A 16,990-nucleotide genomic window follows, 5' to 3' on the forward strand; every position below is an offset into this window, starting at 1 on the left:
CCTTAAATGAAAGCTGAGAGTCTGCACTTTAAGCAGGTATTGATTGTTTCATTTAAAACCCATTGTGGTGGTGTACAGAGCCAAAATGACAACAACTGTATCATTGTCCAAATAATTATGGACCTGACTGTATGTATGTAGATAGATAGATAGATAGATAGATAGATAGATAGATAGATAGATAGATAGATAGATAGATGGCAACAAATCAGGATGGTGCATGGTAACTAAAATGAGCATGGGCAATTTGGGAACTAAAATTAATGTTGGCTATTTAGGAAATGATTCTGGGACTTTTGGTATCTAAAATAAGTGCAGGGCCTTGGACAGGATAAGGATTGCGCGGAGTTTGGAGACTAAAATGAGTATGAGGCATTCAGGTACTACAATGACTATAGGGCTTTTGGGAACTACAATGAGTACAAAGTATTGCAGGAACTATAATGAGCGTGAGGCATTAGGAACTAAATGAATGTGGGCTGTTAAGGAAATGATTGTAGGACGCTTGGTAATTAAAATGAGTACGAGGACTTTGGGAACTGAAATAAGTATGGACATATGGGAACTACAATGACGATAGGGCGTTTAGGAATTAAAATGAGAATGGGTGTTGGGGAACTAAAATGAGTAAAGGGTGTTAGGGAACTGATATGAGGAAGGGGCATTTGGGAATTTAAATATGGGGCATTCAGGACCTGAAATGAGAAAGGGATGATTGGGAATTAAAATTAGTATGGAGTGTTCAGGAACTAAAAGGAGTATGAGACTTTCAGGAACTAAAATGACTGGGGCGTTTGGGAACGAAAATGAGTACAGGGCTTTGCAGGACTATGATGAGCATGGGGCATTTAGGAACTGAATAATAAATGTGGGCCATTAAGGGAATAATTGTAGGACGCTTGGTAACTAAAATGAGTAAGGGGTGTTTGGGAACTAAAATGAGTTTGGGGTGTTCAGGAACTAAAATAACTATGGGGCATTCGGGAACTAAAATTAGTATGAGCATTTTGGAACTAAAATGAGTACAGGGTGTTAGAGAACTGAAATGAGGAAGGGGCATTTGGGAACTAAAATGAGTATGGGCTGTTCAGGAACTAAAATGAGTAAAGGACGTTTGGGAACCAAAATGAGTACAGGGATTCCAGTAACAGAAATGAGCGTCGGGCATTTAGGAACTTCAGGAATCTTGTGTAGTGTGTTGTGTAAGACGCCCAGTGCAGAATCTGGGACACTTCTACGCCAAGTTTGGTAATTGTTACAAAGCAGACAACCTGCCTGGGGGCCCCAGCTGGGGTTAAGGGCCTTAACTTAAGGGCCCCTCAGTGGTGGTAAAGGAAGGAGGGGGAGATATTTCTTCACTTAGATTGATGGTGCTGGTCCAGGACATTGTTCCAACCTCACTTCTTTAAACTTATTATCACCACAATTATCAAATTATCACAAAGTAACTAACAGACAGGAAACGTGGCGCTGGTAGTCGTTCAGCGGGGGGGCACTGGGTAGGTTTTCTCTTTGGGGGGAGATCAGGTACAGTAGGGGGTTAATCCACTCCTGACATCATGAGTCTTACATAAACTGGAAAAACGAACATGAGAACAATGAAACAGCAGAGGACGACAACATGCACATGTTTTTTGACTTCAGCCCCCCCTCTCCCTCGTCTCCACCCGCCCTGACCGGGTCCGGACCCCGGGGACTTACAGCTGCACATGACGCCATCACACAGGAATCTGCCCTGGCTCCTGTTCACCCTGCTGTGTGTTCATGTGTGTGTGTGTGTCAGCAGCCGGGTTTAACGAGCTGATCTGGAAGCAGTTTGTGGAGTTGAATTCGTAGTCTTCTGGACCGAGAACCTCGAACACAATCTGAACCCAAACACTGCGAGGACTCTGGTTCAGTCAGACTGTCTCTGCTCTTTTTACTCTACACACGCTTCACTTTCACGCTCCGACAGGAGGAGGAAAAAGAAGTCAGACTGCTGCCATTGAAGGGTGGAGGTGGAGTTTCCTCCCTCCCCTCACCTGCTGTTAAACGCAGGTTTCCATGGCAACACTCCAGAGGCAGAAACAAACAGTCCCAAAGTGTGAGAGGAGGCCTGCAGAGAGAACCACAGCAGAAACACTCATTTCATCACAGTTTGGATCTGTTCCCCCAAAACACTCCCAGGTTACATCTTTTACTGTAACAGACAAGACAACAGCGCCCAGCTCACATCAGGAGTGCTAACAGCAGCAGGGCCGGATGGTAACGAGGCCGCAAACCCTAGGGGCCCCAAAAGCCCCGGGGTCACTGAGATTGTGAATCAGAATTCCTCAAGCAGAGCTCCACCATTGTCAGACATTTGTTAACCACCCCCAACCAAACTCTGGACACATTTCTCAGTATTTTAGGAAAAAGAGACAAAAATTTAACCATTTATTATATTTTTTTTTTATGCATTTATTTCTAGACATAATCGGCTGGTGTCAGGTATGTAGTCCTGGTGCAGACTCCTAAATTACTTTGTTTCCTTTCCTAAAACAGGTGAATTTTTTTAACTTTGCACAGCAGCTTGATCCTCACGATATCATGCGATCAGACGAGAATCAAGGGATCACAGGATCACATGGAGTCTGTTTGATGTAACAAACCAGCTGGCACATCACGTTACAAATTATTGGAATCTGATCTAAAAAACAAAAATGTTAAAACATTAAAAAAGGCATGATGTGGGTGTGATCAATAGTAGCTACAGCCCTGTGTTAAAATAAACAATTTTCAGTGGATCCTTGCATGAAGTGCTCACACATGACAGACTCAGCCTGCTGTCACTTTTCCTGTAGAGTCATCTCTGGGGGATTCTTTGCCCTGAGTTGAGACTCCAGGCAGAATCTGCCTCTCTGGTTGTGTTCAGACACAACACAGATCACGTTTCGCTCTTTGTTTTACAACTTTGACCGATGCAAAACTGAAACTGGTTCTCACAAAGATGTCATGACAAGACCACACTCTCAGCCTGCAGTAAAGGGCTCTCACAGTCTGGTTCTGGACCCTCTGTTCGGTCACTGGAGGACTGAAAGGAGGTCCAGAACAAAAGCTGAATGGACAGAGAGACTCCCAGTCAGCTCCTGACCCCTGCCCTGCTGCTGGTAACAAAGGAGACTGACTGATGTGATGGATAATGGAGTGTTTTCTGCAGCACAGAGCGTCAGTCAGGCCACTTTTAAATGTTACCGTTGATCACTTATTTTCAGTTATTTTCCAAAATGTCTAAACATAATCTAGTTACATCACATAAACATATCTAGATTTGTCTAATCACAGAATACATAATTAATACTCACACCTGTACTCTCTTAAATCAATGTAATGGTTTTAATAAATTAACGTCAGTTTATCTTTTATGTATAGGCATGAAGAGAAGTTCTTGCTTCTTGTTTTGGAGAAGAAACACCGTCTGACAAACACTGACAGACACTAACATGAAACTGCTTCAGGGCGGCACAGTGGTGCAGTGGTTATGATGTTGCCTCACAGCAAGAGGGCTCAGGGTTTGGATCCACCAATCGGCCGGGCCCTTCTGTGTGTAGTTTGCATGTTCTCCCTGTGTCAGCGTGGGTTTCCTCCAGGTACTCCAGCTTCCTCCCACAGTCCAAAGACATGCAGGTTAATTGGTGACTCTAAATTGTCCGTAGGTGTGAATGTGAGTGTGAATGGTTGTCTGTCTCAATAGCCCCTTTTACGCTGCCAGATTTTCAGCGAATCTTGGGCTGTTTGCCGGCAAGCTGCGAGCGTTTATACACACAGAGCTGGAATGGCGAGTTGTTCCGAGGTGCCCAATTTTCCGCCTCATACGGTAGACATATTGGCGGAACCCTTTTAGACCGAAGCAGCCTTCCGCAGTGGGAGGAGCTGTTGAAGACTTGTGGGAGGAGCTGTTGATGATGCCACACGTGCGAGCCACTGGCGGTGGATAAACAGGAATTAGCTGATAGCAGGGATTAGTGAGCAGCTAGTAGCAAGAGGGAAACACAAACCTGACAGACACTGTAAAGATGAGCAACTGGGGAGACAAGGAATTGTGCACCCTCCTTGTCCTCGCAAACGAAGAGGCCATTAACCGTCAGATGACGGGGACGGTGAAGAACAGGCCGACTTACGAGAGAATCGCAGAAGGACTGACCAGTCGCGGCTTCCCTCCCACGTCACTGTTTACGTCACACGCTGAGCTACACGTTTTGTTACTTGCTCACGCCCCCCATTGCCCCGAAAAAGGCACATTCTGTATAAACAAAAGTAGGTAGGCGGCATTTTGCTGCACTCCCTGATTTTGTTTTTATACTGCCGATGCTGAAAAAAGACTGATTGGGCTTTCCTGCAAATTTGCACAACTCCTATCTAAAAAGGGCTTGCGTGTCAGCCCTGTGATAGTCTGGTGACCTGTCCAGGGTGAACCCCGCTTCTCGCCCAGTGACAGCTGGGATAGGCTCCAGCCCCCCGCGACCTCTAACAGGATAAAGGCTTACGGAAAATGAATTAATGCTTTCTTCAGTATTTTTGTTTTGGAGAGGAAGAGACCTCTGCTGATAATTCAGCTCCCAGTAAAAACCTCCTGAACAATGGACACTGAAGTAATTCTAACCAGAAGTTTCAGCTGGTTGCAATCAACAATCCTCACCACTAGATGCCACTAAATCCCCCTGAATCTGACATAACTGAACCTGAAGTTAATGAAACAACAACTTTGTATATTATAAGAAAAACACCCCAAAAACAGATATTTTGTTGAATATATTATACAATAAAGTGCTTTAAAATAAAACTAAACACATTTAAAACACGAGAATGAAACAAAGTAAAATGTCATTAAGTCTCACCGAAGTTTAGTTTATTAGGATCCCCATTAGCTACTGGACTTTGCTAAAATAACAGACCGAGACTAAACCATTGTTACAGACAAACAAGACAGCTCCTGGTAATACAATAATTAAAATGTGCTTTCCATGATCTCATTTGGTAAGTAACCTCCAGTTTGGGGCTACATTTTACCCTGATTACCTGATTACGCTTCATTATTATAATATAAGGCCAAGTATTTACATAATATACATTCACATTTGTATGTTTCCATACACACAATACATGTGTGTTAAAAGGAACAGTTGTATGAATCATATTGTATAGGTCCCCTCTCCTTGTAGTCTCCTTTGGAAAACATGAAAACATGATTAGCATACTAACAGAAAACAATCACCATTTAAATGTCCCTGCACCACGAACAATGACAGACCCTTCACATCCTGAGACACACGACACAGTCAGACTTACCTTTGATATTAATTCATTTGGCTCTGACAACTATACTTTCGCCTGTTTTATGGATAAGCTAAGTCTTTGTCAAAAGGTGCTGCAGAAGAATTTTAAATCTACAGTAAGTCATAAATTTGAGATACTAATTGATTTTATTTAGTCATAATTTTGATTTACAAAATCAGCATTAACTTAGTTCTTATATTTTTTTTTAAATATAATTGTTAATCATTTTTCAGTGTTTCCAAACTCACTGACAACTCAAGACACCATAAATAAAAGAGTTGAATAATAATAAATGATCTCCATCATCATGTGTCAGTAAACCTCAGCTCAGTCTCTCCTCACTGGCGCGCTTTATGCTAATCACCTCCAGTCCCTGCGCGCACGAGCCGTTTGGAGAGCTGAGCGCGCGCCAGCAGTTTCCAGCTGCGCTCGTGAACCCGTTAGTTTCTCCTCCGGTCGGTCCGTCGGTTCTCTCTCCGGCTCCGGGTCTCGTCTCCTCCCCGCTCTGCTCAGCAGTTTATCGGCCTGTATCCAGTTTATTCCCCCGGCCCTCCTGCCTCCTCCTCCGCACTGAAACTCTCCGCAGCTCCGGCTCTGACCTCCGGATCCTGCTGCTGCTCCGTCCGCTCGGTTCTTCCGCTTCTCCGTCAGAAGTTCCTGCTTTAAGTTTGTTCTCCAGTGTCGGTCGGTGTACCTCCGGTTCCCCCGCTGACAGCTGCTGCAGCTTCGGTACTAACCGTCACTTTGGACCCGGTTCTCCTCCATCTGCTCCCTTGTTCCCTTTTAAAGTTTTCAGACCCGGTTCTCCGGTCCTGTTGGGTCGGTAGCCTTCTTCCTGGTCCTGTTCCCACGGTAACGGTTGCAGACATGGGTTGGAGTGTCCCGGTTCTGCTGTCAGTCCTCTGTATTGGACTCACGACGGGAGTACCGGACGGACCGGACGTTCAAGGTAACAAAAACCAAACGCTGCTTCAGTGACTAAAAATCTGATTTAAACTAAAGAAGCTGATTAATAGAATAAGTTCAGTTATTAATCTAAATCTGTGTTTTATTTTATTCTAAATTCCTCTACAAGTTTATGTGTTGCACATAAATCTGAGACCTGATCAGTTCTGAATAAATATTGATCTGTGGGGTTATTCATGGCGGAGCTGACTGACTCATAATGATAGATGACAATGAGGGAGATAATGATGTCACAGGCTTCACTGTAAAAACAGGGAGAATTAATTTATTTCACCTCATTTTTCTCAGTAAAGCTCAACACAGAAACTGACTCCAGAGCAGCTTTGTGTGTCTGCAGGTACAGACCAGCTTAGGGCTGGGCGATATGTCAACTCAGTTCAATTCAATTTTATTTATAAAGCCCAATATCACAAATCACAATTTGCCTCACAGGGCTTTACAGCATACGACATCCCTCTGTCCTTTGGACCCTCGCAGCGGATAAGGAAAAACTCCCCCAAAAAACCCCTTTAACGGGGAAAAAATGGTAGAAACCTCAGGAAGAGCAACTGAGGAGGGATCCCTCTTCCAGGACGGACAGATGTGCAAAAGATGTCGTACAGAACAGATCAGCATAATAAATTAACAGTAATCCGTATGACACAATGAGACAGAGAGAGAGAGAGAGAGAGAGAGAGAGAGAGAGAGAGAGAGATGCAGGACAGACGGTAATGAGAGTAGCTTACAACAGCAATAATGAAAGTAATAATATTAGAACAGTAACTGTGGTACAATATGTTGTAAGCATATATTAATATATGCATGTGACAATAATCATATGTGTATAATAACAGTAGAAGTATGACTAATGACTAATGATAACAGCAGCAGCAGGAGGCATCTTGCAGGACCACGGCAGCAGCACAACCACACACGTCACGCTGTCCAGGCACCGCTGTGATATGAGTTAACCTGAGAGACAGTGGAGCACAAAGGCTCCGGAGAAGAAGCCGAGTTAAGGCCCGAACATACTCAGGCGTACTATAAGCGGAACGGACTCTGCGAGGAATGTCCACAGTCATCCGGGCTTCCGTAGTCGAGCGCACTTCCGCGTTGTAGTTTCCTGTAAAAATGTCCGTGAAAAATCCCCACGATGTGAAAAATACATGCCGAGCAGTCACTGGTGTGCGGAGCGGAGTCCGCGCGGTCGTAAAATCTAAGCTTTGCGCGCACAGGCCTTGCGGACGTCCGCTTTGAGTCCGCGCGGACCTCCGCGGAGTCAGGCCTTTAGGGATAAATTATCGGACGTGAATGTTAGCAAATGAAGAAGAAACAACTTTTAAGAAACTAAGGAGAGAAGGAGCTCGGTGTATCACAGGAGGTCCCCCGGCAGACTAGGCCTAAGTCAGCCTCACTAGGGGCTGGTACAAGGCAAGCCTGAGCCAGCCCTAACTATAAGCTTTATCAAAGAGGAAATTCATAAGTCTAGTGTTAAATGTGGAGACGGTGTCTGCCTCCTGGACCGTAACAGGAAGACGATTCCACAGAAAATTAAACCATGATATTTTTAGGCTATATCTCGAGACACGATACAGGAAAAAAAAACATTAATGCCATATCATGATACAACAATATCCAAAATCTAAGACGATATATAGTTTCATATTTCGATAACAATATACCTTCATATTGCCCAGCCCTCGTCCGACAGGTTTCTTTAATAATTAGTAATAATAATAATTAGTAGTAATAATAGTCTTAATGTGTCAGCGCAGGTGAGTCAGATTCACTTCTTCACACTCACACACAAAAGTGCTTCAGAGAGTTTTTGTTTTCCAATAAGTCATCAATTATTTTGATAATTAATTGTTTGTAGATGAATTTTAACTTTAGAAAATTAATAAAACCACGTTTCAATAGTTTTGTCCACTTTATAGACAAAAACAGTTCATCGATAAGTTTAGAAAACAATGAGCAAACTAAAGTCGAAGTGATGATACCTGTGGCTGTGGTGCATTCAGGCGCTGCAGGAAACATCAGAGTTTAATCTTTCTGATGGAAGTCAGGAACATCAGCATCTAAACCACATCCATCTTTACTCATGGTTTGTTTTCAGTTAACAAACATTTGCTGTTTGTTACTTTGGGTCCTTCAAAGCGCCATCTATCACCATGAGTTAGTCATTATTGGACACAGGTCCGGTCCTGTTGTGACTGTGAGTGGACAGAGTTGCCATGGTAACTGTGAGAAGATCAGCAGCAGGACGGAGGCAGTGACCGATTATCAGCCGTCTTGTTTTTCTTCCTCTGTGGTGTTTCTGTTGGCCTCCTATACGCAGACCGTCTGACAGGCTGCAGTTTGAACCACAAACATCTGAAGACTATTAATAAAGTTAAATTAAATACAGGACTGATCAACTTTAGTTTCAGAATAAAAGCCTGAGAGTTAAATTTTCATATGGTGACCGATTGAACAGTTACTATGGTAACAGTCAGTTATCAGCCGATACAGATAATTACCTACTTCTCTTGGCCGATAACGATAAGATAACCGATAATTTCGTATTTTAAAAAGAAGTCAGTTTACACACACCTGAGGGTAAGAAACATTAAGATATAGTGAGTAAAGGTGGTTGATTCAATATTCCAAAGCTCTGACCGAACCAAATCTACTTGACATCACTATTGTTAACACAACAAAAGTAAAAAACAGGTCTGACTCTTCAAATGTTCATTTATTTTTTTCAGGAAAGTACATTAAAAATCACAAACTAGGGATGCGCGATAACATCAGCACGTCATCAGTATCAGCCGATATTGGAATCGGTCAACGTGCCGATATCTGCTGAAAGACAAACTGACATATATATTTACAGAAAAACAGAGGGACAGCTGTTTGCTCTGTGTAAACAAATGTAGATCAAAACCTTGTGTCAGGTGCTCATGGAGAGCAGGAAACAACAGGATCGACAGGAAGACGCTCCAGAATATAGCCAACGAGGAAGGAAGTATTAAAAACCCGATATTGTCGTGGCTAAATCATTGAAAGAACCAACATGTCTCGACCGCTGCAGGTCTTCATCAGGGCTTTAAAAACGAGTTTTTAAATCTGTTCTACAAACTTCTTAAAGCACCACAAAGTAAAACACCCTTAGAAGACAAAAGGTTGTGAATTATTATTTCTCTAAAGGAAACATTCATTATAAATGCAGATAAATCAGACAATGAAATGACAATACTACACAATACAAATACAGTACAGGCCAAAAGTTTGGACACACCTTCTCATTCAATGCGTTTTCTTTATTTTCATGACTATTTACATTGTAGATTCTCACTGAAGGCATCAAAACTATGAATGAACACATGTGGAGTTATGTACTTAACAAAAAAAGGTGAAATAACTGAAAACATGTTTTATATTCTAGTTTCTTCAAAATAGCCACCCTTTGCTCTGATTACTGCTTTGCACACTCTTGGCATTCTCTCCATGAGCTTCAAGAGGTAGTCACCTGAAATGGTTTTCCAACAGTCTTGAAGGAGTTCCCAGAGGTGTTTAGCACTTGTTGGCCCCTTTGCCTTCACTCTGCGGTCCAGCTCACCCCAAACCATCTCGATTGGGTTCAGGTCCGGTGACTGTGGAGGCCAGGTCATCTGCCGCAGCACTCCATCACTCTCCTTCTTGGTCAAATAGTCCTTACACAGCCTGGAGGTGTGTTTGGGGTCATTGTCCTGTTGAAAAATAAATGATCGTCCAACTAAACGCAAACCGGATGGGATGGCATGTCGCTGCAGGATGCTGTGGTAGCCATGCTCGTTCAGTGTGCCTTCAATTTTGAATAAATCCCCAACAGTGTCACCAGCAAAACACCCCCACATCATCACACCTCCTCCTCCGTGCTTCACAGTGGGAACCAGGCATGTGGAATCCATCCGTTCACCTTTTCTGCGTCTCACAAAGACACGGCGGTTGGAACCAAAGATCTCAAATTTGGGCTCATCAGACCAAAGCACAGATTTCCACTGGTCTAATGTCCATTCCTTGTGTTTCTTGGCCCAAACAAATCTCTTCTGCTTGTTGCCTCTCCTTAGCAGTGGTTTCCTAGCAGCTATTTGACCATGAAGGCCTGATTCGTGCAGTCTCCTCTTAACAGTTGTTCTAGAGATGGGTCTGCTGCTAGAACTCTGTGTGGCATTCATCTGGTCTCTGATCTGAGCTGCTGTTAACTTGCCATTTCTGAGGCTGGTGACTCGGATGAACTTATCCTCAGAAGCAGAGGTGACTCTTGGTCTTCCTTTCCTGGGTCGGTCCTCATGTGTGCCAGTTTGGTTGTAGCGCTTGATGGTTTTTGCGACTCCACTTGGGGACACATTTAAAGTTTTTGCAATTTTCCGGACTGACTGACCTTCATTTCTTAAAGTAATGATGGCCACTCGTTTTTCTTTAGTTAGCTGATTGGTTCTTGCCATAATATGAATTTTAACAGTTGTCCAATAGGGCTGTCGGCTGTGTATTAACCTGACTTCTGCACAACACAACTGATGGTCCCAACCCCATTGATAAAGCAAGAAATTCCACTAATTAACCCTGATAAGGCACACCTGTGAAGTGGAAACCATTTCAGGTGACTACCTCTTGAAGCTCATGGAGAGAATGCCAAGAGTGTGCAAAGCAGTAATCAGAGCAAAGGGTGGCTATTTTGAAGAAACTAGAATATAAAACATGTTTTCAGTTATTTCACCTTTTTTTGTTAAGTACATAACTCCACATGTGTTCATTCATAGTTTTGATGCCTTCAGTGAGAATCTACAATGTAAATAGTCATGAAAATAAAGAAAACGCATTGAATGAGAAGGTGTGTCCAAACTTTTGGCCTGTACTGTACATGGTCTTAAAACAGGGTGTTACATAAGTAGACCTACATAAATGAAATACATATAGAAATAAAGATACACCAGGGTACATGCACACACATAAAGAGGTATATTTAATCAGAGGATTTGGGGAATAAAGTTTGCACAAGGCAGATGTTGAACTAACTGTTAGCTGGGAAGGCAGGATGCTCAGTGGCGCATGAAGCCAAAATTATCCAACTGCCTTGAATAAAATCGCCCAAATGATTGGGGGATTATCAACACTACTGCGGCCAGTAGACCAAGCGCACTCGAGACTTGCAGCGGCCGAGCTCTGCCAAGCGCAACCGAGCAGCTAACTTCCAGTTTAGCGCTTCACTAACTTAAATTGGGATGAAATGATTTCATCATGCGGCTCTTTTAGACTCTCCAAATGTTATCAGACTGAATGGATCAAATCCTGATTGTAAAGTAATTTCATCCACTGATTTACTGATGTCTCTTTCGCCATGTAAGGCTATGGGCTGCAGGACATCACGTGACGAACCCTGGAAATTGCAGTACTACTGATTGGCCACTAGTGTTGTGTCGTTGGTGAACGAATCATTCAAAAGATCGAATCTGTTTAGTGAACGTACTGAACTGAATCACTTCTGGAACTGATTCGTTCATTTCTCAGTTCAGTTGGGCTCAGCAGCGAAGCGTGCAGGCCAGGAGTAGAACTGCCAATTCGGTCCGTGCGAACAATGAATAACTTGTGAGTCACGAGGCAGCCAGGGAGCAGGGAGGGACTGCCTACCGCGTGGTGAATCATTCCGTGAACGAATCACTCGGTGAACGAATCACACGGTGAACGACATAACCCTGATCCCTGAGTGATTCAAATAATTTCTTCTCAGCGATACACTTTCATAGGGACCGTTTTCTCCAAGCTAACGGCTAATGTAGCCAGGAGTCAAGCCACATGAACACAATCACACACCTCCACATTGTTTTAACAGACTTAGTTTCCAGATAAACAAACTTAAAACGTTAGGCTGGCCAGTAATGAGACTCTCCAGTGCAGGGCAGACGCAGCAGCAGCAACAGCAACAGAGAGAGACTGAGTCGGACTACGCAGTACACAGTCAGGGCTTCTCCCACCAAGCACTGAACGATTCAATGAACAAATCTTTTGAACGAATCCTTTTAATGAACTGATTCTAGTGATTCAGTAACATCTAAAGAACTGCTTTGCCCGTCACTATTGGCCACGACGGAAATTGGATTCAAAGGGTGGTACACTTCCTAGAAGCCTGGATCGCCCGGCGTAATTGTGTTGTCTTCCTCTTAAACTGTGAAAAACATCCACACTCTTGTTGGCTCTCCAGTTAGCATGCTGCGCTCGCTCTTCTTCTTCTCTGAGTTTATTGGCGGTGTCAGTTCTTCGCCAGTTAAGTCAATGAAAGCAGTTCGGCTTTTTATTATTGACTCTATGTATCGGCTATAATCTTATACGGAACAATAAATAATAATACAAATTTCTCATTATTGGCTGATAATCTGTTGTGCATCCCTAGTTACAGTCACTGGGCCAAAAAGATCCCCTGTAACCATGGAAACGGGAAACATGGCGATGGATAAACCCATTTATAATATTAATTATAATCAACTTAAAATGTGTGCAATGTTTTGTTTTCCCATCTCATTAAGTCGCTGTTTGTCTTTTATTAAAACTTGATTGATGTTAATCAGACTGACAGATGTCCATAGCAGCTGTGTCTGTCTGATATTGATCCTCCTCCTCCTCGTCTTCCTCAGTAATCGACATGTTGACTCTTCAGGACCCGAAGCAGACCGTAGCAGCTGTGGAGAAGCTGTCGGCCGGTCTGAGCGCGCTCAGTGACATCTATGTGGTTTCCACGTTTCGGCTGCCGGCGAAGTTGGGCGGCGTCCTGATGGGCCTCTACAGCAAACAGGACAACAGGAAGTACCTGGAGGTCGCCGTCATGGGGAAGATCAATAAAGGTTGGAAATGTAACTCGACCTGCTGACACCAGTTTTACTGACGCTGTTCAAACTCTTAGAACATAAATATGTCGGTGTAACTGAATTATGTCGCTGCTGGTTCCTTCTTTCCTTCTGTAGAACATCCTTTTCCCTTCTGTCATCATCCCTCCTCATCTGCTTCTCCTCTCCTTCACCACGTCCATCCTTCCTTCCTCTTAAAATCCATCCCAGTTATCATGAACACCAGACCGTAGTCTCGCTCCGCTCTGACAGCATCATGTGTCTGGTTTCCACCCAGCCGCATTCAGACCGCAGACTCCTCCACGTTTTTATGGATGGAAAGATTCTGCTGCTTCACACACATTTAGTATCTCTGGAAACTTTGAGATCTCTCAGAGAATTTCAAATAAAGTTTTGTGGGATTGAACATCTGAACGTTCATTGTCACACCAGGAGAAGATAGTTTCTATCCAGCTGAAGTTTTAAGGACAAATCCAGTTTGTTCCTCTGGTGCGGTCGTCCATGAGCAGTTCAGACAGTCACTGGGAATGAAACATGATGTGAATGTAGATTATCTACAGTGCTGATATTTTTAATAGAGCTGATTAGTCAATTAATCAATTTATTGGATCAAGAGAAAATTAATCAGCTTTTTTAAGTCACTTTGAAGCAAAAATGTGACATTCCCAGCTTCTCAGACGTGAGGATTTGCTGCTTTTCGTACACTTTAGTAAATTTAAAGTTTTGGGGTTTGGAAATGTTGGTCAGATAAAACATGATGTTTGATGAAGTCACTTACAGCTCAAGGATCTTGTAACAGGCTTTTCTCACTGTGCACCAGGTATACTCAGCTTGCATTGCCCAGGGGCCACTTTTGCAACATGACAGGAGGTCAGGGGCCAGGCAGCAGCCCCACACATGCACCCAGGGGTGTTTCTAGGATTTAAAGACATTGGGGCTTGGCCCAGACGTCTGTCAGGGGATCCAGGGCTCATCCCCTGGCACTTTTTTTGAGAAACAAGCTCAATTTCGATGCTTATACGCTTCAGCACCTTAAGCTGCTTTGACACCACCGTGCGGCCACTCACAGCCTCCAGTCATTTCAATGAGAGAAGTATCGGCATGGAGAAGAAATCGCTGAATCCAAAGACATATTGGCATTAACATGGCATTGACATTGGTTTATTCTAAGCACAGAACACGCGTCTGGAACACGCCGTAAATTGAGTGTCACTGCTGTACAATAATATTTTGTAGACCAAACCATTAACAGGGAAATCATCTACAGATCAATCAGTGATGAACGTAATTGTTAGAGCCCTGACACACCAAGCTGACGACGGTCTGTCGTCGCTTAATGTCAGGCCATCGATGAGTGTCTGTCACTGTGGTTTTTGCAGTGTGTCCCGCACCACTGGCACTAGTTGGCCCTTGTCAGCAGATGGCGAAGCCTATTGGTGACTGAAATCACTCTGATCGTCAGGTCAGCCTGGTAGCCTGCAGCTGCCCTTCCCCATGGTCACTGGAGAAACAACAAAATCCTCCATGGTGTGGCAACATTTTGTCTTGCCTGTGAGTCATGTAGACAACATCCTATTGCTGACTGAAAAATACAGTTTGTGGGCTATGCAAGAGAAGTGAAAGTGAAAGTGAAGCAAGGATCAGATGGAGGTGGAGGAAACTCAAGCTCTTGTAACGCTCCCCTCTGCCATCCAGAGCGTCGCAAACTGAAATGTTGTTAATGATCAGGAATAAAGAGGAAAACTGTGAGTACAGTGTTACAGTGAGTAGAGCAGGTCAAAGTGAGTGATGGACAGTCCGTCAGTTTGTTTCCTGTCGATCATCTTTTTAGTGTTCTCAGGTACGAGCTTTATTTTTATCAAAGATGGTCTGAACTTCCTAAATAAGACTGAATCTGAGTTATCCTTTAGAGCTGTTACAGTACACGTGTAAAGCTCCTTTAAACAGTGTCAGTGATGATGACTGCTGTGTGATGAAGAAGAAACTTTTTTTGTGATTTGTGATGTTAAACTTTGTGAATGAAGCTCAGTTTAATCGTGACTAAAGTTCTCAACAGGACGAGAAAATTACAACCCAAACTGGACCCACCTGTGTGAGCTGCAGCCCAAATCTGGCCTCTCTGAGATCATCACATGAAATACTGAGCCTGAGCCCGACCAAGCTCGACCCCCCAAAAAAGCACTAGACAGCTTCTAACGCCCGGGACACACCGGCCGTGTGGCGGTGCAAGCCCTGCGTGTCTCCAGTGGAAAATGGACCAGCGTGGTGGATCACTAACCCTCTATCACTAACTCTAAAAAAGATATTTTTCCCACAGCCCCATCCATACCTGAGCCGGCCAGAACCTGGTCCGACCCTTCAGGCATTTCGATACTCGTCAGGCTCAGGTTGAGATTGAGAACTCCAATCACGACTCTGTCGTTCAGTCCGCTCTGAGCAGCTGCTCCTCTTGTTGTTTTCTCTTCATCCTCATAATGACAGACTGTGAGTTCAGCCTTCATCTACATGATCACTGTCATCTGACAGAGTTTATTAACTGCTGTGTGTGTGTTTGGGTTCAGTCTGACCTCTGACCTCCTGATGGATGAATAAGGTCATTATGAACCTTCAGCTGCTGCTGCACTGATCTGTGATGAAGAGCCACTTTGTTTTTTGTCTCAGCAGAAGTTAGTGGAGACTGAAACAGGCTGATGTCAGTGAAGATGATAGAAGTCTCTAATGAAGAAGTCTGTTGGAATAGATTTTATTAACACGGATACTGTTACCAGCAGGGTGGTGTCCATGCTTTATACATAATGTTATAATCTTCCATAGTCTCAGTGTGACTTTAGAGCCACCTCAGTGTGCTTTATATTCATGCTGTTTTTAGTTCACTGACCGAGAACAGAGCTGCTCCTTCAGGTGGAGGCTCAGGTGATGAGAGCAGCTGTGTTAACATTGCGGCCTGTTTCGACGCTGCCGGCTGCAGTCCTCTCACTCAGTACTGGAACAATTTAAAAAATGGTTGTTCCCGTTAGTATTGACAACAGCCTGCAGGTAATAGTATCCAATGAAGATAATCGTTAAAGTGCAGGTACACATGCTGCGTTTTTTTGCGCCCTCAAATTCGTTGTTTTCAATGAACATGTACAGCAGGCACACTCAAACGCCAGAGGGACGTCGTCTAAGCACACGCACGTTGCCGAGCGCCTATTTTTCAGGGTCCAACAGCTGTGCCCTGAGATAACTTTCAACTTTTGGAGTGCAGCAGCGCGCACCATATGTCAAGTGATGAGGACCAACCAGTCACAGCTGACAGATATATTTCCCTTCTTACGTAAATATCAGTCTGTGATAAATATGAAGAAGTTGATCATGTTAGTGCAGAGCTGTCAGAGCTATACATCAGGCCTGCACACAAACAGCTCTGCACTCAGGATTTCAGGTTAATAGGCTACGATACAGTGCTTGTTGAGGTTGCTCAGCAACTCAGACGCAACTTGTTGCTGCGCTCTTGAAAGCTGGCGTTTTCCAGGCGGTTAAAGATGCAGCATGTGTGCGGGCCCTCAGACACAAAATACCAAACTGACCCTTTAACAGGAAACAACAGGGACTGAACACATACTGAACTCTCTGTTCTTCACTCTTCTGTTGTTTTTATACAGTCCTGGTGGTTGTTTATTGGTCAGTTCTTCTTCCTCCTGCCTCATGTTCTTTTTTTCCTTCATGAACTAATGTTCACCGATCGGCTGCAGTGCGACTGTGTGCAGATTGTCATTATCTGTTAGTCTAATCTGTCAATTTAAGATAAGATTTTCCTGTATTCGCCCCACAGAGGGAGCAGTAAAAAATAAAAAAACAATATCTAATAAATAGACAGGCTAATTTAAAAAAAGGAGCTCTGTCCC

General features: G+C 43.7%; 1 protein-coding gene across 1 annotated transcript in view; it reads left to right on the forward strand.

The window, feature by feature from the left end:
* The first annotated feature begins 5,665 nt into the window (after positions 1 to 5,665).
* Positions 5,666 to 16,990, forward strand: part of thbs3a (thrombospondin 3a) — a 32,640-nt gene continuing 21,315 nt past the window's right edge. The window contains exons 1-2 of the mRNA XM_078171359.1: positions 5,666 to 6,244; positions 12,894 to 13,100. Of these exons, the coding sequence (XP_078027485.1) occupies positions 6,163 to 6,244; positions 12,894 to 13,100 (289 nt within the window). The 5' untranslated portion in view covers positions 5,666 to 6,162. The remainder of the gene's footprint in view (positions 6,245 to 12,893; positions 13,101 to 16,990) is intronic.

This window comes from Epinephelus lanceolatus, chromosome 10 (genome assembly GCF_041903045.1).
Source record: "Epinephelus lanceolatus isolate andai-2023 chromosome 10, ASM4190304v1, whole genome shotgun sequence".
NCBI lineage: Eukaryota > Metazoa > Chordata > Actinopteri > Perciformes > Serranidae > Epinephelus > Epinephelus lanceolatus.